The sequence below is a fragment of the Trichechus manatus genome, unplaced genomic scaffold (assembly GCF_000243295.1).
Source record: "Trichechus manatus latirostris isolate Lorelei unplaced genomic scaffold, TriManLat1.0 scaffold00189, whole genome shotgun sequence".
In the NCBI taxonomy this organism is placed as follows: Eukaryota; Metazoa; Chordata; class Mammalia; order Sirenia; family Trichechidae; genus Trichechus; species Trichechus manatus.
In genome coordinates, this window is record NW_004444125.1 from 282422 (window position 1) to 309838 (window position 27417).

At 35.6% G+C, this 27417-nt stretch overlaps 1 protein-coding gene across 6 annotated transcripts in view; it reads right to left on the reverse strand.

The window, feature by feature from the left end:
- The window catches only part of SMC6 (structural maintenance of chromosomes 6), an 81781-nt gene that overhangs the window by 28184 nt on the left and 26180 nt on the right, over positions 1-27417 (reverse strand). For all 6 annotated transcript variants that reach the window (XM_004387572.3, XM_023741744.1, XM_023741746.1 and 3 more), the window contains 14 exons: positions 24746-24826; positions 23910-24011; positions 20233-20352; positions 20033-20131; positions 14567-14713; positions 14199-14287; positions 13858-14022; positions 13311-13489; positions 12065-12269; positions 7157-7271; positions 5754-5914; positions 3584-3719; positions 2616-2696; positions 653-823 (listed from right to left, as the gene is read on the reverse strand). In XM_004387572.3, the coding sequence (XP_004387629.1) occupies positions 653-823; positions 2616-2696; positions 3584-3719; positions 5754-5914; positions 7157-7271; positions 12065-12269; positions 13311-13489; positions 13858-14022; positions 14199-14287; positions 14567-14713; positions 20033-20131; positions 20233-20352; positions 23910-24011; positions 24746-24826 (1851 nt within the window). The remainder of the gene's footprint in view (positions 1-652; positions 824-2615; positions 2697-3583; positions 3720-5753; positions 5915-7156; positions 7272-12064; positions 12270-13310; positions 13490-13857; positions 14023-14198; positions 14288-14566; positions 14714-20032; positions 20132-20232; positions 20353-23909; positions 24012-24745; positions 24827-27417) is intronic.

Here is a 27417-nt window from a genome sequence, read left to right on the forward strand (position 1 = left end):
CAGTCAAGAAATCAAATGATGCATTGCACTGGGCAAATCTGCTGCAAAAGACCTCTTTAAAGTGTTAAAAAGCAAAGATGTCACCTTGAAGACTAAGGTGTACCTGACCCAAGCCATGGGGTTTTCAATTGCCTCACATGCACCCGAAATAAGGAAAACCGAAGAAGAATCGACGCCTTTGAATTATGGTGTTGGCAAAGAATATCGAATCATACCATGGACTGCCAAAAGAACGAATAAATCTGTCTTGGAAGAAATACAGCTAGAATGCTTCTTAGAAGCAAGGATGGGGAGACTTCGTCTCACATACTTTGGACATGTTATCAGGAGGGATCAGTTCCTGGAGAAGGACAGCATGCATGGTAGAGGGTCAGCAAAAAATAAGGAAGACCCTCAACAAGATGGACTGACACAGTGGCTGCAAGAATGGGCTCAAGCGTAGCAACAATTCTGAGGATGGTGCAGGACTGGGCAGTGTTTCGTTTTGTTGTACACAGGGTCACTGTGAGTTGGAACCAACTCGATGGCACCTAACAACAACAACAACATGTACATTTAACCATAAATTCTTTTAGGACAATATCCAACAAGTACACTGTTGATATAAAACTAAAAGATAAAATACATATAACAAAATAGCAACAATATATACCTTAAGTGGATCTGCTAGCTCTGACAGCTGATTAATTTTCAATTTAATTGCATCATACTTGTTTTCTGCTTCTATTTTCACACTTTTAAGAATCTCCATCTTTTCTTCTTGTTGTTCCATATTTTTCTCAACCAGTTTCATTTTGCTTTTATTTTCTTGAGCTTCATCTTCCTGATAACATTTATAGACAATCAGAGTTAAACAAAACTTAAGTTATCAAATAGGAAAATAACAAACAATTCTGACAGAAGAAACTATAGGCTGTAGGCAAATCAGATCAAAGTAAAAATCTAAGTCTAAATTAGAAACCAAGGCAATAGACAGGGCAGAAAAGTAAACTCAAAAAGTATTTTATAAATATATTATTTCTGATGAATAAGTCCAGCAACTTCTTGAATACAAAAAAAAAGTTAAGACTATTCTAAAAACGTAGATATAACATTGAAGTGTCAAGTAGCAAAATACAAATACAAAGAACACTAGAGTTTTTCATACCCTTAATGGAAAATTAGGAACTACAAGAAAACAGAGTCACAAATAAAAAGTGGAGACATTGAGGAGAAAATTTTAAAAATAGTCTGCTTGAGGTTACAGTCAAAAGGAATAACGTTTTTTCTATTCACTCACTTTTTCTTTCAAAATATATCTAGTGTATATAAATATATATATTGTGCTGGACAACACTTAGGTACTGAGTAAACAAAAATAATTAGGACAGTCTACACCTTTCAGAAGTTGAGTTTATCAATAAAAGGAATAAAATCAGAAATAGAAAGTGGAAAACAAGACCACTAATAAAAAAAGGAAGACAACTTCTCATTAGAGTAAAGCACCATCAGAGCAGGGGCTTTATTAGTTTTGTTCATTGCTGCATTCCCAGCACTTAATATAGTGCCTGGTACAGAGCAGAAAATAAATATTCAATTTAACAAGAATCTACAATGTACCTAGTTCACTGTTTACTGCAACTCAAAGACACTAAGCTAAATATCACCAACTGATGCCTGAAAGAAACAAACAACAAAACAAAAAAAAGAGCAACAAGCGTGTAGTAAATTAAAATGAACATCCTTCGCTTGAGAAAAAAAGAAAACAATACGAACACACGAACTAACAAAGATGGTACTGACATTTTTGTCCATTAATACTGATTGACAGTGCCGAAGGTGAAAAACACTATGCTACACAGTGTGGTTGGATGGGCCACTGTTCAGAGCACAATTAACACGTTTTGCAAAAGACACAATTATTATGCATTCAAGCAATATTTAACAAACATTAAGGAATGTGAAGGCTATATGCCAGGTAGTTTCTACCTAATTTATGAATGGAGGCAGCAATCCTAAAGAATAGCCTCAATTAAAAAGGATTTAGAAAAACGCTAAGAGTAAATGCCATTAACCTAAATGACAGTTTTATCCTTTAACATTACATTTAAATTAGAGAAAAGCATTGTCTTAGTCATCTAGTGCTGCTCTAACAGAAATACCATGAGCAGATGGCTTCAACAAAGAGAAATTTATTTCTTTACAGTAAAGTAGGCTACAAGTCCAAATTCAGAGCGTCAGGTCCAGGGGTTTCTCTCTCTGTCGGCCTTCTCATCGAGGTTGCCCTGGACTAGGAGATTCTCTGCGCAGGGACCCTAGGTCCAAAGGATGCACTCTGCTCCTGGCACTGCTTTCTTGGTGGTATGAGGTCCCCAATTCTCTGCTTGCTTCCCTTTCCTTTTATCTCTTGTAAGGTAAAAGGTGGTGCAGGCCACATCCTAGGGAAACTCCCTTTACATTGGATCAGGGATGTGACCTGGGTTAAGGATGGTGTTACAATCCCATCCTAATCCTCTTTAACATAAAATTGCAATCACAAAATGGAGGCCAACCACACAATTCTGGGAATCATGACCCAGCCAAACTGATACACACATTTTTGGGGGACATAATTCAAACCATGACAAGCATCTTACCAAGGTTGCAATATCTACAGACTGGTGTTCTTCTATATTCTCAAGTTCCCGAATTTCTGAAATACTTTTTCTTATTTTTAGCTGAAAGAAAAATAGATTCTTAGTAACATAAAAATAAGTAAAAGATAAAAGTAAAACCTTGGAAAAGATATATTAATTCACAAAATTCTAAATGCTATATGATACAGAAAAATGTTATAATCAACAAAAGGGGCATATTAGCATTATTAAATGAACCCAAGGAAGTTATGTATACATTCTGTCATGGATCGGCCTTATTGCTAACCCATCCTCATGCAAAAAATGATGTATATAATTCATTCTAGTATTTAAAATGATGACAATGTTGGGTACAGAAAATACTATTTCTGAACCATCTCAAAGTCTTAAATTATGAAGAGATTACTCAATCCAGCAGTTCTCCAAGTACCCCCCACCTAGGAGTTTCTAAGGCCGTTTCAGGGGTCTGAAAGTTCAAAACTATCTTCATAAAAACACTAAGACATTATTCATCATTTTTACTCTCATTTTCTCACAAGTATATAGAAGTTTTATAACTACATTACGTATAATAATGCTACAGGCTGAATGCAGAAACTGACATGAAAATTCAAGTGAATTTAATTAAGCCAGACATTAAAGAGATATAAAAAAATATCAAAAAATGCAAATATAAATTTTTCTGCTTTGGAAGATGACATTTTGAAAAAAATGTAATCTTTATGTTAACACAATGAGTTTAACATTGTTATTTTATATGAACTAGCAAATATTTTTAAATTGTTTTAATTTTTAATAATATAAATATTGACAGATATAACCCATGTAAATAAAAGCTCTTTCAAGAGTGTAAAAGGCCTTGAAACCAAAAAGTGTGAGAACTACTGCTCTAACTAAATAAATGTCAAAATCTCAAAAACCTTAGAAGTGGTAAGTTGAGAAAAATAAAATGTTCATTTATCTTTTACCTTTAAATCTTTATAATGTAGTTGGCACCTTTTAAGAAGTTCTTCATTGCGTTTAATATCCTTTTCAAGGGCAGACAAATGTTGCTGCAGATTTAGTATCTGAGCCTTCTTATTTTCAATATCATTCTCCAAGTGGCTTGGTAAAGAGGAAAAGATAAAAAAAAATCATTAAAACTACTTCTAAATATTACAAATGCTTAAGACTTTAAAACAAAACAAAACAAAAAAAGGCCTATTGGTAATAATTTATACGCAAAACCCTATTTAGTGAAACCAGTTCTAGGATCCTATGAAGTTGCTGACAATATAAACAATGTATTATAAAGATTTCCAAAATAACCTTCTAAACTGAAGTTTTACTTATTTTATTAACAGGTGTTTTATGACATGATCTCTGCGTGTCAGGCATTGTGCATAGAGGTAGACAGAGGGAGAAACAGAATTGAAACATGATTCCCAAAAAGGAAAAAAAAAAAAAAAATCAGGAAATAAACCATACAAGTTAAACGTGAAAAGGACATTTAAGGACATTTTACACTATGCTATATGTGTATAATACTACAGTACAGAAACAAAGTTTTCATCAGCTGGACAAACTAAGGTAAAAGATGGAAAGAAATATACAAAGGCATAGAAAGTAAAAAAAAGAATGATAAAAATGTAAGTCAGTTCAACGTTTATTATTGGCGGAATGCTAGGAACGTGTGGGGAGTGATGGAGAGAAGAAAAATGAAAAGAGATGAGGATAAAGTTAAGCAGATGTCAAAGCCATAACGGGCCTTCCATGTCAGCAAAGTCAACAGTGACCTTTTCCTGCCTCACTGGTTCAAGCACCTATCTTCCAAAGCTGTGTGCTTGGTGAAGAGAACAACCTTTGCAGTTAAGAAAAACCTGTCTCCAGTGGAGTATATGCCATATTTCACTAAGATGCACATTTCCCCCATTCTAACATCTCTGAAATCATTTTCCAGTCTATAGTTCAACTAGTAGTATTTTTTCGCTTACTATAGGCTAAAATGGAGCCCTGGTGGCTCAGTGGTTAAGAGCTTGGCAGCTAACCAAAAGGTTGGCAGTTCGAATGCACCAGCTGCTCCTTGCAGACCCTATGGAGCAGTTTTACTCCATCCTATAGGGTCTCTAGGAGTTGGAATTGACTCTTGACAGCACTGGGTTTACAGCTAAAACACAGCATCTTCAAAATTTGATGAAATGTGATAACTATACTACTTTGCTAGAGTTTTATATATTAAAAAAAAAGCTCAAAGTTGGCTGAATGAACAAGAAACAGATGATAAAGTAGAGAAATGAAAACAGTTGTGGTATTTCTGGTAAAAAATGGGTCCCTAAGCCAATATTCAATACGGCCTCTCCGGGTTTAGTAAGAAGAGTTTATTTTATCATACATAAATATATACCTTTATTAACAATCAACTAGTAACTTTGCTAAAGGAAAAAAAAAACTACCAAGTAAACAAACTTTGAAATTTAAATACTAGACCAAAAATAAAAGCCAACAAAATGAGCAAAGATAATATTCTATCTTCAAACTTTTTTTTTAATAACGCATAAGGAGGAAAACAGCACCAATTCTCTGTGCTGGGGCTACCAGAGAGGCCAAAGCCTTACTTACACCCAGTTGCCCAGGGGCCCCAAAATCAAAGGCAAACAGATCAGAATTGGAAGTGGAGGAGTAATGAGCTGCATTCAGTTTGCCATCTTTCTGGAACGACACAACTGAGTACCAATTAGACAGGATAAGAAGCTTGAGTCAAAACGTAAACAGCACATCTGTTCCCTCACTGAAAGAAACCAGCAGAACTCAACAATGGGCATGGTGATGCAGCTGATCTACATCCTGAATTAAGTTCCTTTTCTCTTTGTGGACAGGTAAAATACAATGTGGAGATCAGCCGGTCTAGGGAACACGTTTTGAGTAGCACTGTTGTAAAATACTCTTAGCCCAGAATATTGTCGTCAAAATGATGATGGAAAATAAACGTCAACCTAGAATTAATTATACATCCAGCTAAATGATCTTTCAAGACCAAACACTGTGACAGATTACTCACAGTTCTTCACTGAAATAACTGCTAAAAGAGTAATATGGAAGAAATCGAACCATGAAGGAAGTAGTGGAAGTAACATATTCAAGCTAAAACTCGATACCAACCTTATTTCAGAATCCACATCTCTGCTTAGGAACTTAGGTCTTTTATTTTCAGATGAATAATAACGTCCAGGAAAAACCTGATCACCATCAGCAGTAAATGCTTCTCTACAATTCTTAGGTGGCTTTTGGGACTGCATTACTGCACGAGCTACAGAGTTATTCTAAAGTAACAGGGGAAAAATACATTTTAAAAATTATGTCAAAGCATTCCTGATGCACACAATTTCAAAATGTTACCTATTCTTATTATTTTAAGACAATTCAAGTATTTTTATGTAAACATTCAAATGAAATAACTCCATGAAGTTAAATAAAAGAACTTAGAAACAACTTTCAAGATTCAAAGAATCAATACTATTAAAATATTCTTTAGAACCACTTATTATACAGTGCTTTAATTTTAACTTTCCTGATAAACTGATCAATTTTATTTTTAAATTCTAGTTTTGCTATCTATTTAAATACATTTTAAAAAGTATTTCGAGTACCTTTCCATGTAAAAAATATTAATTTCAGACCAGTTCGTACAGATCTTACTTTTAAAAAATGACTTTTACATCATAGAAAAGATACGCATGAATATCAAATTCCAATAAAAGATTAGTGCACAGAATTATGTAGGGAGAGCCTGAAAATCTTCAAGCCCTAGATGAAGTAAAAAGCAGATTAAGCTTAATTAAGGGCTAGTCACCCTCTCTGGTGACAGACCTTTACAACAGAACTTCATCATTTTGTTTAAAGTATTGTTCTAAAACATGAGAGGCTAAAACCACAAATAATTATAACATCAACTTGCAATATATAACATTTTGAATTACTGATACCACTACTTCTCCCTGTGCACTAATAACAAAAATAGATTCTATTACACTTGTTTTGAATACAGATTTGTTTTCAAGCTTTTTGTCCCTTCTCGGCAAACTTTTGCCAACTGATCAAACATAATATGGTGATATAATCAAAGAAGTACATAAAAATACATATACAAATGTAGAGTAAATATAGATTTATTTTACAGAGCTCAAAGTTAAAAGAAAAAGAATCCATAAAATATGAAACACTTTTTAAAAGCAGAATAATAATAAAATATGTATCTGCAAGGGCAAATAAAAAATGGATTTAGCAGCCAATCGAGAATGAACAAAATATTTTTATAGCACCATACATAAATAATACCCATTTGTGAAATTATTTTATGAAGAAAAGCCAAAAGTTCTGTGGGTCAGAAAAAGCACAAACCAACGAGCTCTAAAAAAATCATTACACAGATATTTCTAAGAGGTAAAAATCAATGCTGAGACATATCAACAACTCTATGATAAAAGAAGGGGAATAAAAATTTATATAACCATCTACAGCTTTGAAATTTTAAATGTAAGATATCGTCAATTATCTGGTCTTACTTTAATTAGCAGCACTGTCTCTATGCTCCTCATGTCAATTAGGCTGTTGGCAACAACTGCATTATCTATTTCTAACGCGGTCAGAACTGTTGGAAACTCTGGATGATGAGCAGATCTAGGGCACAAAAATACATAAGGGTTAACTTACCAAACATTCATTTTATACACACACACATACGTATACATATTTTTTAATGGGTGAGCTTACAGATAACAATAAGAACATGGGAAATATCTGATAACAAACGAAAACATAATACGTAATAGGTTTATTTTATATATTTACTTAGCAAACATTTATATACTTACTAGGTGTCAGGTTCTGTTCTAAGCATATTACAAATATTAACTCACTTAATCTTCAGAACAACCATATGAGCTACATCCTGTCATTCTCTCCATTTTTTTCAGAAAGGAAGCTCCAGAGTTTAGTACGTTCCCAATGTCATAAAAGCTAGCTACCATTTAAACCAGGCAGCTAAGCTCTAGAACCCACAACAGTATACATGTGGCATGTTATAATTAATAATAACAATTCCCTTAAACCTTATACTGCTATTATACATAAGAGTCAATTAATTAAAAAACATTTTAAATAGCCAAGCAATTACCCCACTGATACGAGACAAAAACTGTAGTAAAGATAATTATCATCACAGAGGAAAGATGGGAGAAAAGATATTCTTATGAATCGTAACCTGGGGCTCCTTAGAGAATACTCAATCTTTCAACTTAAAATTGTACACAACTGAAGTATTAAAAATGCTGAAGAGGGTATACACCAACAATAAAAGGTACAGGAGCAAAAAATGTCTAGGAAGAAAGGTGGAGGCATTCTTAGTGCTTAGTCCTAGAATTCCAAAACAACCAAAGTATCTTGTATGTATGTTTTCTATTTATTCATTCATTCAACATGTATTTACTGAGCATGTACTATGTACCAAGTGCCATTCTAGAGGATGAACATACAGTAGTAAAAAAAACAGACTACGTCCCTCTTCTCATAAAGCTTACATTTTATTGAAGGGAGACAGATAATAAAAAAGAAAGAAGGGAAGAGGCAAATTGTCCTTTTTTATACAAAAAGGCAGGAAAAGCTCACTAAGTTGACACTGAGCAGGCACCTGAGGAAATGGGAGAGTCACACAGGCATTTCAGGTTGAGGGAACAGCAACCGCAAAGGCCCTGAAAAGGCCTGTTAGAGAAGCAAGGAGGCCGGATGAGCTGTGGTGGACCTTCTATCCGCCTGGCTCTTTAACTTCATTAAGGCTGATCTACACATTTTCTCCCAAGCCTCATTTTCTTCCTTACCTACCCGAAAACTCACGGCCAATCTGTGAACTATTCTCTCAGCAATACCCTCAATTCCCTCTCCTCCTCTTCTCCTTCTGTAATACCCACAACCCACCCTAAAAATTCCTAATGCTGCATTAATCCAACACATCCAACTTTGTCCACTCACATGTATAAAATAAATAATCATTATTAGTGAAAAATTCTACTATTACCTTAGGTTCTTCAAATCTTAAGTGGACTTCGGGTCAGCTTCCTCTCTCATTCTCCTCAGCAGTTAGTCTAAACTCTTAAATAGGATTACTTTCAAACCTCCTACCCAACTCCTGAAGCTGCCATTCTCAGAACATGAACTCATCTACTTCCAAGAAAACTGACATTATGCCGTACAAAACTTAAGCTCAACTGCAAACGCCTTCCTTCAATCATAAATACATATACATACATCCCATACACACACCATACAGCAAACACACACAACCCATCCTAAAGGCTCCCATCTTCCTCCTTCGCAAAGCCAACTTGTCAGCTTGTGCTCTGTTTGCTATACCCTTCTGTCTCCCATAAGATGTTGCTTTTTCCTATACTGTCAACTCTGCTGTACTTCCTTTTCCTTAACAGAAATATAAGCACAAGCATCTTCTATCCTCAAAATTTCTCTTCATTCTGCTTCCCTTTCCAACTAGTCTAAATTCTCTATTTCTTTTCACTCAAGTCTCTAGAAACAAAATTATCTTCACCATAGCTTCTCACTCATCCCACAATCCACTGTAAATTCAGCTTCTCCTTACTCATTCCACTGAAACTGTTCTTAATCTAGATTGCCAATTGTGATGATTAAATTCCCTGACGTCCCTGCAATATTTAACAGTATGTGAATCTTCATCTTAAAACTCTCACCTCCTTTCATTTCTACGACACCACTCTCTCCTAGTTCATCATCCGAGTTTTCCTTCTCAGATGTGGTATCCACTTCTTCTTATCGCCCAATGAATTCAAAAGTTCTAATCTCACTTCTTTCTGTTCTCATTCATTTTAATATTTTTTCCTGGTTGATTGCATTCACTCATGATACCCAGATACTAACTAGTGATGACTCCTGAAACACCCACGGTAAAAAGGAGGAGAGAGTGTCTTCTTCTTAAGCTCTATTAAACATCCAGCGTCACAAAATACCCTAAGTTTCACTTATTATACTTCTAAGTGATTAGAAATATACAGGACAGGAAACCCAACATGCAAACAGGGCAAGACCAGGCATTCTTCTTTTGTAAGAGTCCTTGTGGCAGTTTATGTAACAGTCCATATGGCTAGCCAGAGCTGTTCTCTTTGGTCCCCAAGTGAAAGTACAGGTATGAGGAGGATATTCCTCAGAAAGTCAGCATCTCTCTCAAATGGTTAAATCGAATCACACACTTAGCCTTGCTAGTTCAATTTTTGTACTGATGTGGCTTTAAAAGGGGGTTTATTGTGTGTGTGTATGTTTAGAATGCTCTGATTCTGAATTATATGTGCATGAGGAAAAGAAGAACTGGTATTTGCTGGTGAATTCTCAAATAGGCAAGGTACCCAGGGATTGCATCAACCAGATCACCTCTGTATGCATGCTTCTGAACATCTGGATGCCTCGTTTTACTGTGTATATTTTATTCCTAATATATTTACTTTTTGTGAATTCATTTAAAGTTTGCTCAAAAGTAACTGTCAAAACCACTAAAACATATGTAAAAAATTGTGCTGTAGAATAGAATAAAATGGTTATTTAGACTTGTTAATTAAAAAAAAAAAAATCAGTATCTCTCATAACTTCACGAGAATAGCTCCAAGGTCCCCAGGAGGGAAATGCCCAATTAAAAGAGTCACTACACTGGCACTCCACCAGGTATTTAGATTTCTCCCAGTCCAGGTGCAACTAACCTAGCAGGAGTCGTTCTATCAGAAGTCATGCTGCCTGGTAACACAGCTGCAATTTCACTTTTATTAGGTTTTTCGAAACCTGTGAGCAGAGCCAGAAATTGAACGTAGGGTCAAATTCTCTTGCAGACAGAGAAACCAATGTTCCTACAACTCTCAAATAATTACCTCTAGCCTTAAAGCTCAAAATCAACAATTCCAAAATAGGACTTAACCTACTTTTGACAAGTCCACTTTTTACCTTATACTTTCCCTAAGTCAACTGATAATACCTCCCTCGCTAGTCTATCATCCTTAATTCTTCCTTCCCTTACTTACACTCAATAAACAAGTTTTACTGATTTTGTTCTAAATATCTCCTTTATCTGTTCCTTTCTATCAATAATGACATTTTTGGCAGAATAACTTACAATGTCATGCTTCCATGTTTTTTACATACAGAATTCCATTTGCCTAGAAGGCAATTAATCTTTTCTCTTGACAAACTCATCAGTTAAAACCCTGATCATTTATCATCTCTTCTCTGAACTTCCTCATTTACCTACTAAGATAATTACTCTCTCATCTGAACTACGTCTCCATGTTATAATTCAATTTTATCAATGCTGTCAAATAATAGAGACACTTAATGTTTCCAAGCAAATTTACTCAAATATGAGGAACACAGCATTAGATCTATCAATAAACAAAAGCAAAGAAATAGGATTTGTAAAAAAAGTAGAGATGGAAGAGGGAGAAAATGTAAAACACAATTTGGAAATAGGGAGCTTTATATATTAACACATATGTATGTATGTATACCTACTCCTCACTTATCAACTATCTTACTATCTGACAATTTGCATTGATGACAGGAATAAAAAAATCTGCTATCAGACTATTTTGCACATTAACAATGTTAACTCTGGCAGTAACCCTTTTTGTGACCAGTGGGACACAGAACGCCCACTTACATTTTCCACCCTTGGGGTCTAGAGGTATATAAGTGTCCCATATAATATTTTATGATCTGATGTGGTCACCTTCCATTTTTGCACAACACTGATTTTCATGTAAGGACCTGGCCTTTGGAACCTAACCACATCAATAAGTGAGGAGTGGGTACACACACACACACACACACACACACAGACACACACACAGACACACACACACACACACAGACACACACACACACAGACACACACAGACACACACAGACACGTGCTTGTTTGTTTTGTTTTTTTAAAGTAAAATGATTAGCCAGCAGTTAGCAAGTAAAGAGGCCAGAGTCTGGACAGTGTGCCCTTGAGAAGGTTTGTTAGGGCCATTACGGATTCTGTGAAATGCCTCGAGAGTTTAACTGCAGACAGGCTATCTCTGGGTAATGAACATCAATGCCCTTCCTTAGGACTTCCATCTTAATTCAGCTAAGTCTGCATCATTTCCCACATCAGTGTAATTTCTGTGTCATTCTATATCTGTTTACCTGTACTGTCTCCTACAATAGATTGTAAGTACCTCAAACGCAGGGATTATATCTTATTTATCTATGTATCTCCAATGCCTTGAACCAGTGCCTAGACGAAAATTAAAGTGACCTGATGAAATCTTATAAATCAGCGGTATGGATATGATTAACAATAAAAAGTCTCTAATTCTAGCTGACCCTCCATATGATTAAGCAAAATCAGAAACAGGACTTAATTACTGATGTCTTACCTGCGTCTTACATCATATATCTCATTGTGAAACTCAGAAACTATTATTTGTGGCCTGGAGGTCCCTGGTGAATAAAACCGTTTCATCAGTGCCTGAAGTACCCTTTCATCAGCATGATTATGGCAACAATAGGCTTGTAGAAGCCCTTTTAAGCAGCATTCAATAGCTAAAGCGAGCTCAGGGTCTCGGAGGTGAATGCACGCTCCTAAGGGAAAGAAAATTACACTGAGTTTCATAAACATCTATACTGAAATATTAATGTAATTATTTTATTATAGTTCATAAGTATATTTTCATAAAAAGTAGCTGAAATGATATTACAGATCTTATTTTAACTGACTGTGAAATCCCAAGTGCTCATTGCATACACTGGGGAAAAAACCCCATCAAATCCTGTGAAAAAATTTCTCTCACTTCTAATGTAAATCAACAGAGAGGCTAGTAAGTTTACACTACCTAGCCTCTCCACGCTATTTTGAAAATTAAGTCAAAAATTTATAGATTCTTTATTATTTTCTGTAAAATTAATATTAGGATTTTAGATTTAGAGAGGAAAAAAACTACTCATCCATTTGAAATGAATCTTGATATACAGGTATATTTCATTTAAATGAAGAGACATAAGTAGAATTCTTAAATACAGTACTTTAATAACAAAGTATGTCTCTATTTATAACATCATTTTCACCTAACGATGTACAGAATTAGAGATACTCCCCAGGAGAATATTACTTGACTAAAAAATTTTTTTAATCTCATATATATATGTGAATAATTAAATAACCACAGATTTTACAGTTAGAAGGGGCCTTAGGAATCAGGTTGCACAACCTAAGTAGAACTGGAAAAAAAAAAAAAAAAAAACCCAGGCAACTGACTGTTCTTTTGAGTATATTTTGATGTCACTGGCTTTTCTGATTTACCACTTATATTCCAATGAGTTTATTCATTTATTTGCTCATTTGTTCATTAATACATGAGAAAAACCAGAACCAGATTATTCAACTCTATAATTATTTTCCCTTTTTTTTAAACTTTTCTTTTGGTTGCTTTATGCTAAAAATACAAAAGGAAAACTACAAAGTTTAAAGTGATTTTATCATTATTTATTAAAATATGTACAATTAAAGTTTATATATAACTAGATAGCTGACAACAAAGTTTTAAAACTAAATTCAATAAACCTCCTTCTAAAATAAAAATTTAATTTCTAATGATTATAACCTCACTAAATAATGACAAGTACCTAAAGGGCCTACAGGTTTGTAGGTAAAAAGCCCTCGTCTATCAGCATCATCTATTGCTTCAAGAAGAGCCGGAACATTAGGGCCAAATCTTTTCAGTTGATCAGTTTTACTATCTTTCAATTCTTTCAGTTGTTTCTGGTTAAAGGTCAGAATATGCTTCACATCTAATTCTTCTCTCCTAAAAAATACATTGGAAAAACAAAATAGTTATGAGATAGTTATATAAAAAGTACTGTGTCCTTGCCTATAACACCATGATATCAATGAACGACCCAGCCACCCTACAAACTAAAAGCAGAAGTCTTTATTCGAAAATAATTGTGTTACAAGAGAAAAACAGAAGTTCTCAAAAATTGCCATGAGAAAGTGATATAAACAGTGATGAACTAGGAATTCTACTGTCAAAATCCACAAGTTTAAGAAGACTTGGAAAAGCGATTTTTTAAAAGAAAAAACAAAACAATTTATGTTTTCTCCCTTCATATAAAAAGCAAAACTACATAATGTTCAAGTAATTAAAAAATATTCTAGGGATGTTACACTTACTTAATTCTGCTATGTTCTTCTCTGTCCTTTTCTATGGCTTGCTGAAATTGTTCAATCTCTTGATTAACTGAACTTTCTTGATCCTGTAAGGCCTTCACTTTCTCTTTAAGCCAGGATATTTTTTTTTGTCTTTCGATTCGCTCAGGTTCCAAAGACTGATCAGTACTATCAGCAAATAATCCAAAGTAGAAAATGTTACATGAAAAAGTTTATATTAAATATAACACATATAAATCAACACAACAAAATTATTTTAGCACAGAAAATACTCCATCCATTTCACCTAGATTACTTTATTACAAAATGAGGTAATCATGAAAATTGCAAAGTGACTATCCTACCTTTTTTTCAGTTCTTCAATTCTTTTACAAAGCTGCTCATCATCTTTCTTTAATGCTTTATATTCATTTAGGGAACGGTTATATAAAACCTAACATGAAAATTAGACACACTTTAGTAAAATAAGAAAACAAATAGACCATTTAGATCCTTTTTTTTTTGCCAAGTCTTCAAAATCAGAGGCGGAATATAAAAATATATTTTTAAAATAAAATGCGTAAATGACTATTTGTAAACCATTACATATTTTTAAGTCTGAAAGCAAAACAGATTTCAACCCAATTACAAAACCTCTGCTTAAAAAAACAGATGAAGAGTATTTACATTTGACACGAAGTCTATAATATTCCAGTTAAAACCCTTCTCTCACCTCCGCTTCATTATAGGCTCTTTTCTTAGCGGTGACATCTGCTTTCAACGCCAGACACTCTGGTGCACGTGCGTTTGTCTCTTGACTAATCTTTTCTAGTTTATCTTGAATATCCTTATACTTTTTTTCTGCTTCATTAAGTCTGACCTTTAAGAAAAGAATAACATGGTTGAGGCATATTCTATTACTTCTCAATAAATAGAGAAAAACTAAAAAAAAAATTATATATAGTTCATATCCCATTGATACTTAATTTTGCTTTGACTGTGTAAACCCAAGACATTAGATAAGCAAATATAATTATATAAAACACCAAAATATAATTTAATTTTAACTTCATATTTATTCAACAAGTATGCTATCCTCTAGAGATAAAAGATATAATAACAATTGTCCTCAAATAACACAATTAAAACTAGGTAACCACAGTTTGGCAGAGAAACAGACACACAAGCTAGTATACAGAAAGAGAACTGCTTAAATAGGGTTTATCCATTTATAATAGTATAAGTACAAAGAAAGAACCCATAGTCTGCCAGAAAGTCTTCTTCTGAGAAGTATTTGAGCTAAGACTTGAAAGATTCATTGAAGTGTACCAGGAGACAAGTTGGGGAAGAGCGTTAGGCTGAAGAGCATGTATGAAGGCATTAATACCATTTTAGGAATTAAAAGTATGTACTGCTAGAATTTAAACTGCGAAGGTAGTTGTGGGAGATGAGGTGAAGGGGTAGTGGGCCTTGAATTTAATAATGAACAGATTACAAATTCGATCTCTAAGCAATAAGGAGACAGGATACGATAAATCTACATGTTAGATTCTCTAAAAGTACTTGAAAGGCAGGGTGGAAGGGAAAAAATTACAAGGAAAGATTTCAGCAAGAAGTTAATATAATATTGTGGGGTTACATTAACTGAAGACCTAAATGCAGCACTGGCAATAGAGATGGATTAGAAGGACAAATCTGAGAACTAGTTTGAACTTTTTTTTCTGTAAGAGCCAAACAGTATATATTTTCAACTTTGTGGGCCGTATGGTCTCTGTCACAATTACTCGACTCTGCTGTTGTAGCATGCAAGCAGCCAAGGACAATATATAGACGAACGAGCATGACTGAGTTCCAATAAAACTTTATCTAGAAAACCAGGTGGCAGGCCATATTTCACCTAACTGCCAATTTCTTAACCCTTCCTTTAATGGGTGTGATAAATGAATGGATATAGAGAATAACGAGGAAGGAGGCAAGGACAGAAAAAAGAAGTGGAAAGGGAGAGAGAAAACTAGGATAACTCCCAGGATTTTGGATCAGGCAACTGGGTAGACGGCAATACCACGTATCAAGATAAGTAGTACAAACGGAAGAACAGACTCAGTGTTAGACATGCTAAGTATGAAGTATCTGGGACATGCAGGTAAAGATGTGAAGACAGATATTTGAGTTAAGTGTTTAGGACAGAAGTCTGGATAGGTGATATGGATTAGGGAGTTGTCAATATGCAGGATATTTAGAAAACATCACAAAGTGGTAATGAAGGTTCTATCATTAAAATATCTACAGTATAATCTATGTCTTTTATAAAAATTAAAGGCAGGTCAGGTGTTAAACAAACTAAACATAATTCATGTATTTTCAATTTTAAATTAGGTCAACGCAAGTTTAAAATCTGCTTTAGACACCATTTCTTCAGAAACCTTCTATTCAATGGTCATTCTACAAGCAACGATCAAGTATATACTATGTGAAAGGTTTTATGTAAGACATGATAAAAAGGATACAAAAATAAAATACGATCCTTATTACCATTTACTACGTAGAGTGTCCAAATGCTTAAGTGGAACAGCAGATCACCCATTCTCAAGATTCTCCTTTTGCCACTTGAGAAAAAGGTGAGCATCTGTGATGGTTAAGGTTGTGTGTCAACTTGGCTACGCCATAATTCTCAGTGGTTCGGCCGTTATGTAATGATGTAACCATCCTCCATTTTGAGATCTGATGTAGCCATCCCCATTTTGTGATCTGATGTGAGCAGCCAATCAGTTGAAGAGGGAACTTCCTTGAGGGTGTGGCCTGCATCCAATACACATGGATGTTCTAGCAAAGTTTGCTCTCTCTGGATCCTGCATCCTACTCATCATCCTCTGATCTCTGGTTCCTGGGATTTGAGCCAGCAGCCTGCCATCTGATCTACAGATTATGCGATTCACCAGTTCCTGCAACCCTGTGAGCCAGCAGCCTGCTGTATAACCTGCAGATTTTGAGATTCACCAGCTCCCCCAGGCCATCAGCCAGCAGCCTACCATCTGACCTGCTGATTTTGGGTTCATCAGCCCCTGCAACCACATGAGTGAGGAGAAGCCTCTACCCTGACGCCTGATCCATGGATTTAGGACTTGCCAGCCTCCAGAACTGTGTCAGCCATTTCCTTGAATTAAATCTCTGCGTGTGTGCTTCTGCTCCTTTAGAGAACCCAGCCTAAAACATTTGGTGCCAAGAGTGGGGAGCTGCTCTAACACATACCTAAATTGTGGACGCGATTTGGAATTGGGTAATGAGTAGAGGCTGGAAGAGTTTTAAGGTGCCTAATAGTAAAAACCCAGATTGCCTTTTAGAGACTGTTGGTAGAATTATGGATGTCAAAGGCAATTCTAGTGAGGGCTCAGAAGGAAGTCAGGAAAGCTATAGAAAAAGTCTCTATTGTCTTAAACAATACATATGGCACCAGCAACATAATGTTGCTGGAAATGTGGATGTTAAATGCGCTTCTGGTGAGATTTTAAAAGAAAATAATGAACATGCGATTAGACAATGGAGGAAGGGTGATGCTTCTTATGCAGTGACAAAGAACTTACCTGAATTATGTTCAAATGTTTGGCGGAAGGTAAAACTTAAAGCGATGAACTCAAATATTTAGCTGAGGAGATTTTTAAGCAAGATCTTAAAGGGGCTGTTTACAGTAAAATGCAAGAGGAAAGAGATGGACTTAAAAATGAACTGTGCAAAATGAAAACAAAACTTAAAGACTTGGAAAATTCTGTTGTACAAACTAAGGACACATGTCCTAAAATTTTCACCAAGGACATGTCTACACAAACTTTCATTAAAGAGATTAAGCCTATGACTGATAGATCTAACAACTACTACAGCAGAAAACCCATCAGCTTAGACTAAAGGGGACAGAGGAAAAACAAAAGCAGAGAACACTTTCTGCCTCTTGGAATTCTACAGGCAGGAAACAGGGCAAAGGAGCTACATCTGTTGTTACCCAAGAAAAGAAAAGGACCATTTCTGGAGCAGCTCAGAGATCTGCAGAACTGTTGGAAGAAGTACAGAAAGCAGAGCTGCCTAGGTCTCAAAGGGTGGGGCCACAGCCTCCTGGATCTCAAAGGGTGGGGCCGCATATTCCTTGGTTTCAAAGAGTTGGATCTTCACCAACTCGGTTCCAGTTCCGGAGTATGGGGCTGCTGTTAAGGTGTACCAGGGGGATAAGGCTGTGACCCAAAGCAGCAGTATCGGGGCTGCCATGACCAAGGGGCAGAAGAATGGAGCCTGCCAGGGCCGAGCAGGTTGGGTCACCACTCAAATGGACTAGGAGAATGGGGCTGCCGAAAGCAGAGCTGAGGCCCAGGATTGAGGGGCCTCCACCGAGAATGCAGAGGGCACAGCCAACACTCGGAGTCTGAAGGGTGGAGCCTTGCCCAGATGGCCTCAGAGAACAGAGGGTTATTTTCAAGCCTTGAGAGCTAATGTAAATTGTTCTGCTGGGTTTGGGGCTTGCTTGGTGCCTGTTATCCCTTCTTTCCCTTCAATTTCTCGCATTTTTAATGGAAGTGTCTACCCTGTGTCTGTTTCACCATTGTACTTTGAAAGCAGAAAACATGTAATCTAGAATTCATAGGTTCACAGATGAAGAGGAATTTTGCCCCAGGACGGAATATGCCTAAAGTCTCACCCATTTGATTTTGATTATTCAGAAGATGAGACTTTGGACTTGGAGTGGATTTAAGACTTTTGGGATGATGTAATAGGGTGAATGTGTTTTACATGTGGCAAGGAAATAAATTTTGGGGGTCCAAAGAGTAGAATGTTATGGATTGACTTGTGCCCCACCTCCACCAAAACATGTGTCAACTTGGCTAGGCCGTGATTCTCAGTATCATGTGGCTGTCATCCATTTTGTGATCTAATTCTCCTCCATTTTGTGATGTATTGTAAATCTTAACCTCTGTATATTAATGAGGCAGGCTCAGTGTGAGGTGTATCTTGAGTCACAGCCTTACTCCAGTCACATCCTTGCTTGAGTCACATCTTTTATCTTGCAAAAGATAAAAGCAGAGAGAAGTGAGCGGAGGGGGGGGAACCTCACTACCACAAAGAAAGAAGAGTCTGGAGTGAAGCATGTCCTTTGGATCTGGGGTCCCTGAGTTGAGAACCTCATAGACCCAGGGCTTCCATGATGCCAAGACACATGGAGATCTTCAAGGAACGTAGGGCCCACAGGTGCTATAAGGAAACAAGGACCTTCCACCAGAGCTGACAGAGAGAGAGCCTTCTCCTAGAGCTGGCATCCTGAATTCAGACTTTTAGCCTCCTAAACTATTAGAATAAATTTGTTTGTTAAAGTCATCCACTTGTTGTATTTCTGTTATAGTAGCACTAGATAACCAAGACAGCATCTATTCCACTTTTAGACTGGGAATTACCCAAGGAGGAAAGTAACATAAGGTCTTCTCCATGACAAGCTGAGAAATGAGGCTTAGAAGAAAAAAATGTTTAGCAAACATTTCAGAATTTTCTCTCATAAGTGAAAATTTGAAGTGAAGGAGGCAGGAGTGGTTGGACTTCCATTACTACCTATAGAGGGAATAAGAAACTGAGTCCAGAGAACAAAAATTGTAGTAGTTTCTACATGGGCTCTTAGATCTCAGGTTGAAACTAACATTAACAAACTTAACAACTTTCTCCTATATGCGCTCTACCTATATCAAATCATCTGACAGGCAATTGTGGTTCTGGGCCCTAAACCATAGGTTCCTTAAAGTTCCATTAACAATCTCTGAGCATAGTTTGCAGTTATGATTCTTAGCTTTAATGCTATTTTAACTATTATCCCGGCACCCCTTTTCCTCAGGTCATTTGTGTATCAGTTCCTTAATGAGCCCAAAAGTAAAAGCTTCATCTTGTAGCAACTCTGGTCAGTAACAAAGTACCACTGCCCACACATGCATGAATTCTATGAGTTCTACATCCCTAGCCTCAGACAGGTTCGCATTCCAATACAGCATTCTTTGGAAAAGATAGTTCCCACGTAGTCTTTGAGCAAAAGTTCAGGTTTGCTTCACTGAAGGAACAAATTCAAATATAGATAAATATACAGGTTCAAACTGCCACTTTCATGGGTTAAAGATAGTCTAAAACAGCAATTTCGTATGATCCAACCTAATAAAACAATTATATAAACTGCAATTACTTGCTGTTCTTCCATTTTCCTGTCAAGTCTAGCAGCACGCTCTTCTCCAATTTCGATATTATCTCTGATAGCATTCAACTGCTTTTCAATTTCATTGACCTAAAAAGAAATTATATAGTAAATCATTTATAAAACTAACTGTAACCAAATACATTCTGTTTTTACAAATATATGTGAACAAGTAATTAAGTCAAAATTACCACTGCCCAAGCCATTTCATGTTTCAAGTGTTCCAACTTAGTCTTCATTGTACTTAAACCAGCAATACTTTGAAAACGTTCCTCTTTCTCCAAACACTGGCGCTTTAGTTCAGTAAGTCGCTTAAAAAAGAAAAAACGACATAATTCTCATTAACGTTAAAATGACAAGACTTCGGTATATAAATTCCTTTTGAATACAACGCCTAAACAAGCACTACAGAAAGATTTGTTATGAAATGACTTCTTTAAAGCAAAAATAAAAACAAATCTGTTTCCTTAGTATACTTTTTGCTAATTTCTGCACTATAAAATTGGCCAAGTATTCTTCAGATGAAGAAGAGCAAAAGAATAAAAGATCCAAGATCACACAAATATAGACAAATCCCAAAACACAGTTTCCCATTTTCTCGCTTGATTTCATATCTAATAGACAAACTGGTCTGTTGTTCCTGACAAAGTATATTCAGTATCAATTCCAAAGGTAATGGAAGGATCTGAAGGAACTTCTTTCTAAAAATTAAAATTTTTCCTAAGTTCTCTCTTAACAATTTGTAAATAACATCACCAAACGCATATTAAATATTTATGATATTAGAACAGCTTCCGAATTGGTTCCTCAACTTCATATTCTGCACATTTGGTAGGCAGTCTCTCCACTTCATTTATGCTTACTATATTCATCTGTGGTAAAGTACAGGGTCTTTGAAAAAGAGACCCTAAATGAGATGGACTGACACAGTGGCTGCAACACTGAGTTCAAACATAGCAACAATTGTGAAGACAGCACAGGACTGGACAGTGTTTCCTTCTGTTGTACAGTGTCGCTATGAGTCGGGACCAACTCAATGGCACCTAACAAGAACATATTTAGCTAGCGCCTTAACACTGTAGATCATACTATGCTTTCCTATCCAATTCACTTTCCCATTCTCCAGGATTATTTCAACCTATTATCACTGTGTTCAAACCTTATACACCCCTGCCAGCCTCTTCTCTCACTCATCCTCTCTGCCTTCTGCTTCAGAGAATTTAGAAGTCATCAGAGAGAAACTCCCTCCAACTTCCAATATTATCTGCAAATCTACAGTAGACATCTCTTCCTCCTGCTACAACACAAAAGGTGGCCAGGTTACACTTAAATCCAGTCCCCACTCCCACCTATATTCTGGACCCTAAACCCTTTTTGCCTTGTCAACGTGTCTAAATTCACTGATTCTCCCATCTCATCTTTTAACCTTTATTTTCCACTTCTCCCTCTTCACTGACTTCCTTCCATTATCATGTTTAAATCTTTATTCGCTTATCTTTCCCACTTACAAACAAAACCACTACCGCCCATCTCTTGCCACCTCTTTCTCCTCTAAAATTCTTCTTCCCATTCCATCCAAGTTTCTTGAAAATTACCTCTGTCTCCTCCAAAAAGGCCTCACAAATCTATCTGGCTTTTGCTTTCACCACTACAGAAAAGAGTCTTGCCACAGTCATCTACAAAGATTATGTCACTCAATTCAATGAGCACTTGTCAGTCCTTGTGGTGTGACTTTTCAGTACTTCTGACAGTTGTGACCACTTCCTTTTCAAACTGTCTCTTCCCTTGGCTTCCATAAGCATTCTTACAGCTCAGGGCTGGCCTCACTTTTCCTTTCCTCCTAGGTGATCTCAGTCATCCCCATGGCTTAGAATGCAATAACACATTGATGACTTCCAAATATTTATTGAGGCCAGACTTTATTTCTCTATTCCAGTCTCTTATCTGCAAATTCCCACTCACATTTCCACTTAGATGCTTTATAAGCACCTTAAAATTAATGTGCTTAAAATTGAAGTTACCATTTTTCATTAAAAAAAAAAAAATTTTTTTTTCCTGTTTCAAACTTACTTTACTTCTCAGGTCATTAATCTGGAGGTCATTCAGTCACCGTTGATGCCTTCTCTCTCACCCTTATGCTCCATCTCCCACACAACATCTACCCAAATCATTTCAAAGCTCTTTTCTGCATTACTACTACCACTATCCTGACTTAAGCCATCATCATCTCTTTGGACAACGACAATACCTTCCTAATTGATCTCTCTACATCTATTCCTTCCTTACAGCAAATCATTCTCTTCTGCAAGGTCCTCCACAATCTGGTCTCTTATCTCTCACTCCTAAGTTCTTCACTCCAGCCAATGTAGAATTCTTTCAATTTTTTAAAAATATCATGAGCTCTCTTGCCCGAGAAGTCAACCATGCTATTTCTTGCATCCCTTCCTTACTCTCGTAATTCTTTGCCTGCTATTGTTCATCCTTCAATTCTCACCTTAGACATCACTTCCTGAACAACTCCCCTCCCCCGCAATCATCTTCACTCTCTGCTGTTAGTACACTATTAGATGCTTTTGCACCAACCTAGTCTACAGCTCCTTTAGTAGTATTCACCATACTCAAATTAGTCAACATCTGTTTCCTTTGGACAGTTAAGTCTATAACCACAAGAATCCTGATATTTACAAGCCATGATATACCCAAGACCAAAGCAAAATTCTAGGCACATGGTAGGAACTTAATTTGTTGACTGAATGACCTCTAGTTTCTAACCATCACATGCTATTTCTTAAAGATTTAACTCTTCAAACCCAGAGTTTAAGAATGTAGAGCATTTAATTAACGAGAACAAACTCCTTATGAAGTGCATATTGAGGATAAGGAACTCTGCTACATGATACAGGAAATGTTTCTTAAACGTCATACTCAAAATACCTTAATTCACTAAGAACAATGTGTATCATGGGGAAAGTGAGTGTTTGACCCCAAGTTGTCTGAAGCAAAAAAAAGATTTCTTAAAGTCCTGATTTATTATTTTTACAATAATAAATGGAACATATACTATGTACTTATTGTTTCAATACGCAAACATTTCCTATATGCTTGTTTGAATATGAAAATGTTTCCTTTCTCTAATAACACTGATTTTCCAAAAAAGTATACTGTACAAATCCTGTGGTTTACAAAATCTTCTTGCACACCTTCACATACCCCAGGCTTGAAAGGTTAATGCAGGAAAATAAATAACAAAAAAAAACCAAACCTGTTGCTGTCGAGTTGATTCTGACTCCTAGTGACCCCACAGGACAGAGTAGAACTGCCCCATAGGGTTTCTCCAAGGAGCAGCTGGTGGATTTGAACTGCCAGTCTTTTGGGTGGCAGTCGAACACTTAACCACAGCATCAACACTCATCCTTGCTTTTTAAGTTTTCACTTAATGAATCACACACCTACAGAACTAATTTTAAAATTCACATTCCTCAAAAACTTGTAAAAGGGTCAACGTAGCATTTAATAAATTTGACTTGGGTTAATCATTAGTACAATTCTATCTCAAAAGCATAGGTTAAGAAGTTGCTGAAAGTTCCAGTGGTTGTAAGATACTGCCCTGTCCTCCATGAATTTATCATCTAATAGAGGAAGTAAGATGTGCACAACCATTACTACAAAATAAAAAGGTAAAGGCTAATAAATACCCTAAATATAAAAAATGTTACTAGTTTATATATATAGATACTATACATAAAATTTTATATATATATATACACACACACACACACACACACACATACAATTTTATAATACAATTTAACCCAAGTACTATAAGGATTTGGTTAACCTCAAAGATTTACATTAACTGTTTACAAACCTCTTCTCCTTGATTTATCTGCTCTTTTGTTCTTTCTTTTGTTTCCATAATATATGAGTAATCTTCCTTCATCTGTTCAAGTTGGGTTGCTTTCATGAAGAACTATATCAACAATAAAAACACAGGAGTTTATAAACTTGCATGGAACAGTAAAAAAGGAATTTGGTCTCTAAAATATAACTTTAGATCTATTATGTAAAAAGCCACTAAAACATACTTAAGCAGGTATAGACAGGCACAAAAGAACATGTCTTATTTCAGATGCAAAGTTTGTTTACTTAACCTGCTACGTTCACATTTACATGTTCATTGCAAAAGCTCTTAAAAACCCACAGGGGAAAAAGAAATCTTTTGGTGTGATAGGTCCCATTTTGAAAGTTTATTTTCACTGATTCTTCCATTCTTTAGGTAAAAACGACATCTGTATTTTTGATCGTAGCTCAGCTTAAATTTTTAGAATAGGAAGTATCAAAACCCATTCATAAGGTTAGACAAATAAATTTTAATAGTAATCAAATATTTTGTTTGCTTTTTTTAAAATGATTTAAGGTTTAAAAGTTACTATGTCTGTATGGCCAACTGTTCCCTTCCATTTCCTTAAAGATTAATATTAGAAAATAATAACCCAAAAAGTGAAAATAAGGGTATACCAAGAAAATTACACTCCCATCTAACTTAACGATTTCCTAATTGAGCTCTATATTATTTTAAGTAGGTGGCTTTTTTAAAAATATTACAATACCCATTATGTGAACAAGAGTAATATTGGATATTTACACTTAATTTATAAATGTATTCTTTTTTAGTAGGTTTATATTTACTTTGGTGCCCCTTACTTTGTATTTGTCTCCCTCATTTTTAGACTGCAAGAACTGCTTGCTCATCTCTTGTGTTAAAACAGAAACTGGATTATCTACCTGAAACAAACAAACAAAAAGATTATTTTTTTTAATATTTCACTTTAGAGCTTTAAAGTTAAGTGAACTAAAATACGTAATTGACCTACAGTGCAATCAGGAAGGTTAAGCACTAGCCAAAGATTACAGCATTAAGGTAAATCTACAGAGAGAAAATGTTAATGTAGAGAAAATGTTTGAAATTTTTATGATAACAAAATAAGTAAACAATGTTGTTGTTGTTAGCTGTGAATTTGGCTCCAACTCACAGTGGCCCCATGTACAACAGAATGCAATGTTTCCCGGTCCTGTGCCATCTTCGCAAGTCCATTACTGTGGCCACTGTGTATTTTGAGTGCCTCCTAATTCAGGGGGCTCATCTTCTAGTACTATATCAGACAATATTCTGTTGTGATCCATAGGGTTTTCATTGGCTAATTTTCAAAAGTCGGTCATGAGGCCTTTCTTCCAAGTCTGTCATAATCTGGAAGCTCTGCGGAAACCTGTCCACCATGGGTGACCCTGCTGGTGTTTGAAACACCAGTGGCATAGTTTACAGCATCACAGCAACACGCAAGCGACCACAGTATGAAAAAGTGGCAGACGGGTGGTGAAATAAATAAATACATTATCAGTGGACTCAAACAGACTAATGATCGTAAAGTCGAGCACAGGACCAGGCAACGTTTCACTCTGTTATACATAAGGTCACCATAAGTTAGAGCTGACTTGATGGCAACTAACAACAACAACATCATCAAAATGAAATATCCTGTCATGACGTAAGGGCACAGGCACAAGAATGTTCTGAAGAAGTGTTTTCATTAGAAAATTTTTCATTTCTTCCACCTATTTTATAGACTATCACTATTATGCTACTGGTTAATCATAGGATAAGAGAGTGGGAAAACATTAAGATGGGAGTTAGCTGACCTGGGTTCTAGTTCTGGCTCTGTCTCCAACCTCCTAGAAAGCCTTGGACAAGTTAGTTACCATATTTTTTCACAAATAACGTGCCCACGCATATAATGCACGGCATAGCTTGCTTACGAAAATACCAAGAGGTTGGGTTGTGTGGTTGGTAAAAAATTCATAATGTGCATGTTATTTGCATAAAATATGGTAGTTTCTCCAATTAAAGCCAAAAAAAGCCCAACTTGATTCTTTCTAGTCAAAATTATGATGACTAGTATTTTTCTTATTGCAGTTCTTCAAATTTTTCATTTGTCTTTGTTTATTCACAAAGATATTTTGAAACAAATGAAAATACTTTTTTTTGTTTTTTTTTTGTGGAGGGGGTGACATTTTAAGTAAGCCATTGCTTGAATTAAACTGCCTTTAGCAAGCAAGTTAAGACTACCAAAGTAGAGCTTGAAGAGTTAAAAGAAAATAAAACTTGTTCCAAAAAGATTCAGGGTTGTTGCTCAATTATATCTTCAGGATTAAGCGATTTACATTTAAAAAAACAACCTTGTTCATAGGTTACAGATTGATTATTTAAACCAGTATAAATGCTGGTTCAGTATAAATGAAAATTTTAAACCCCTTCATTTTTACTATCTGCAAAATGCTGATTGTATAAACTTACTAGCATACCAATGGTTTAAAAATACCTTTTAAGTAAAATGATCGGTCTACCTTTCAAGATAATGAAAAACATTTACGCAGTTATAAAGCAATCTCTACTTATGATATCACATTTTTCGCATTATATAGGTAGACTAGACTGACTGTGACATTTTTTACAATGCCTGCCTGATAGCTTCATTTGACACTGCACCTGACTTTTTAACAGTAAGACCTAGTGCACTAGCTTTAAAGAGAGGCATTTAATCACCAACTTTGGATTAATAGCTTCACCAGAGTTCATATTCTTTTCTCTACATTCTTTTGGTTATTTCTGAAACGATGTTCCTAGTCCCTACACTATTGTAGGGATTATTTAAGAAACTTGTAGCTTAACCTGTCAGAACCCCAGAGCAAGCAAAAGACAAGTACCAACAAGTAAACTTCAGAGAAAAGATAAGGAGGCACAGAGACAAATATAATCAGGTACTTAAAGAATTAAATACCCTCTTCCCTCCTAGTTACCTAGGCCAGCACTGTCTGTTAGAAATATAATGTAAGCCACACATAATTTTAAATTTTCCAGTAGCCACAATTATAAAAAGAAAAATGTAAAATTAATTTTAATAATATATTTTTAATCTAGTACATCTAAAATGTTATCATTTTAATATGTAATTAATACAAAAAAATTGAGTTATTCCTTTGTATTAAGTCTTCAAAATTCAGTGTGTATTTTGAAGCACATCTCAATCCAGCCTACCCACATTTCAAGTGCTCAACATCCACTTGTGTCTAGTGGCTACTGTACTGGGCAGCACAGCTCTAAACCTTGCATGTTTTGAAAAATGAACATTTAGTTGCAGACTAACTGAACGATGCAAGAAGAGGACTAAAGGGGTTATAATAACAATCTTCAAACATTTCAAGAGAGAATAAATATGTTTTACATTCCTAAAGGGGGTGGGAGCTTAGAGAAACAGACTTCATTCAACTTTCCACACAATGAAAACTTTCTAATAAGTACAACTGTCCAGAGAAGAAAT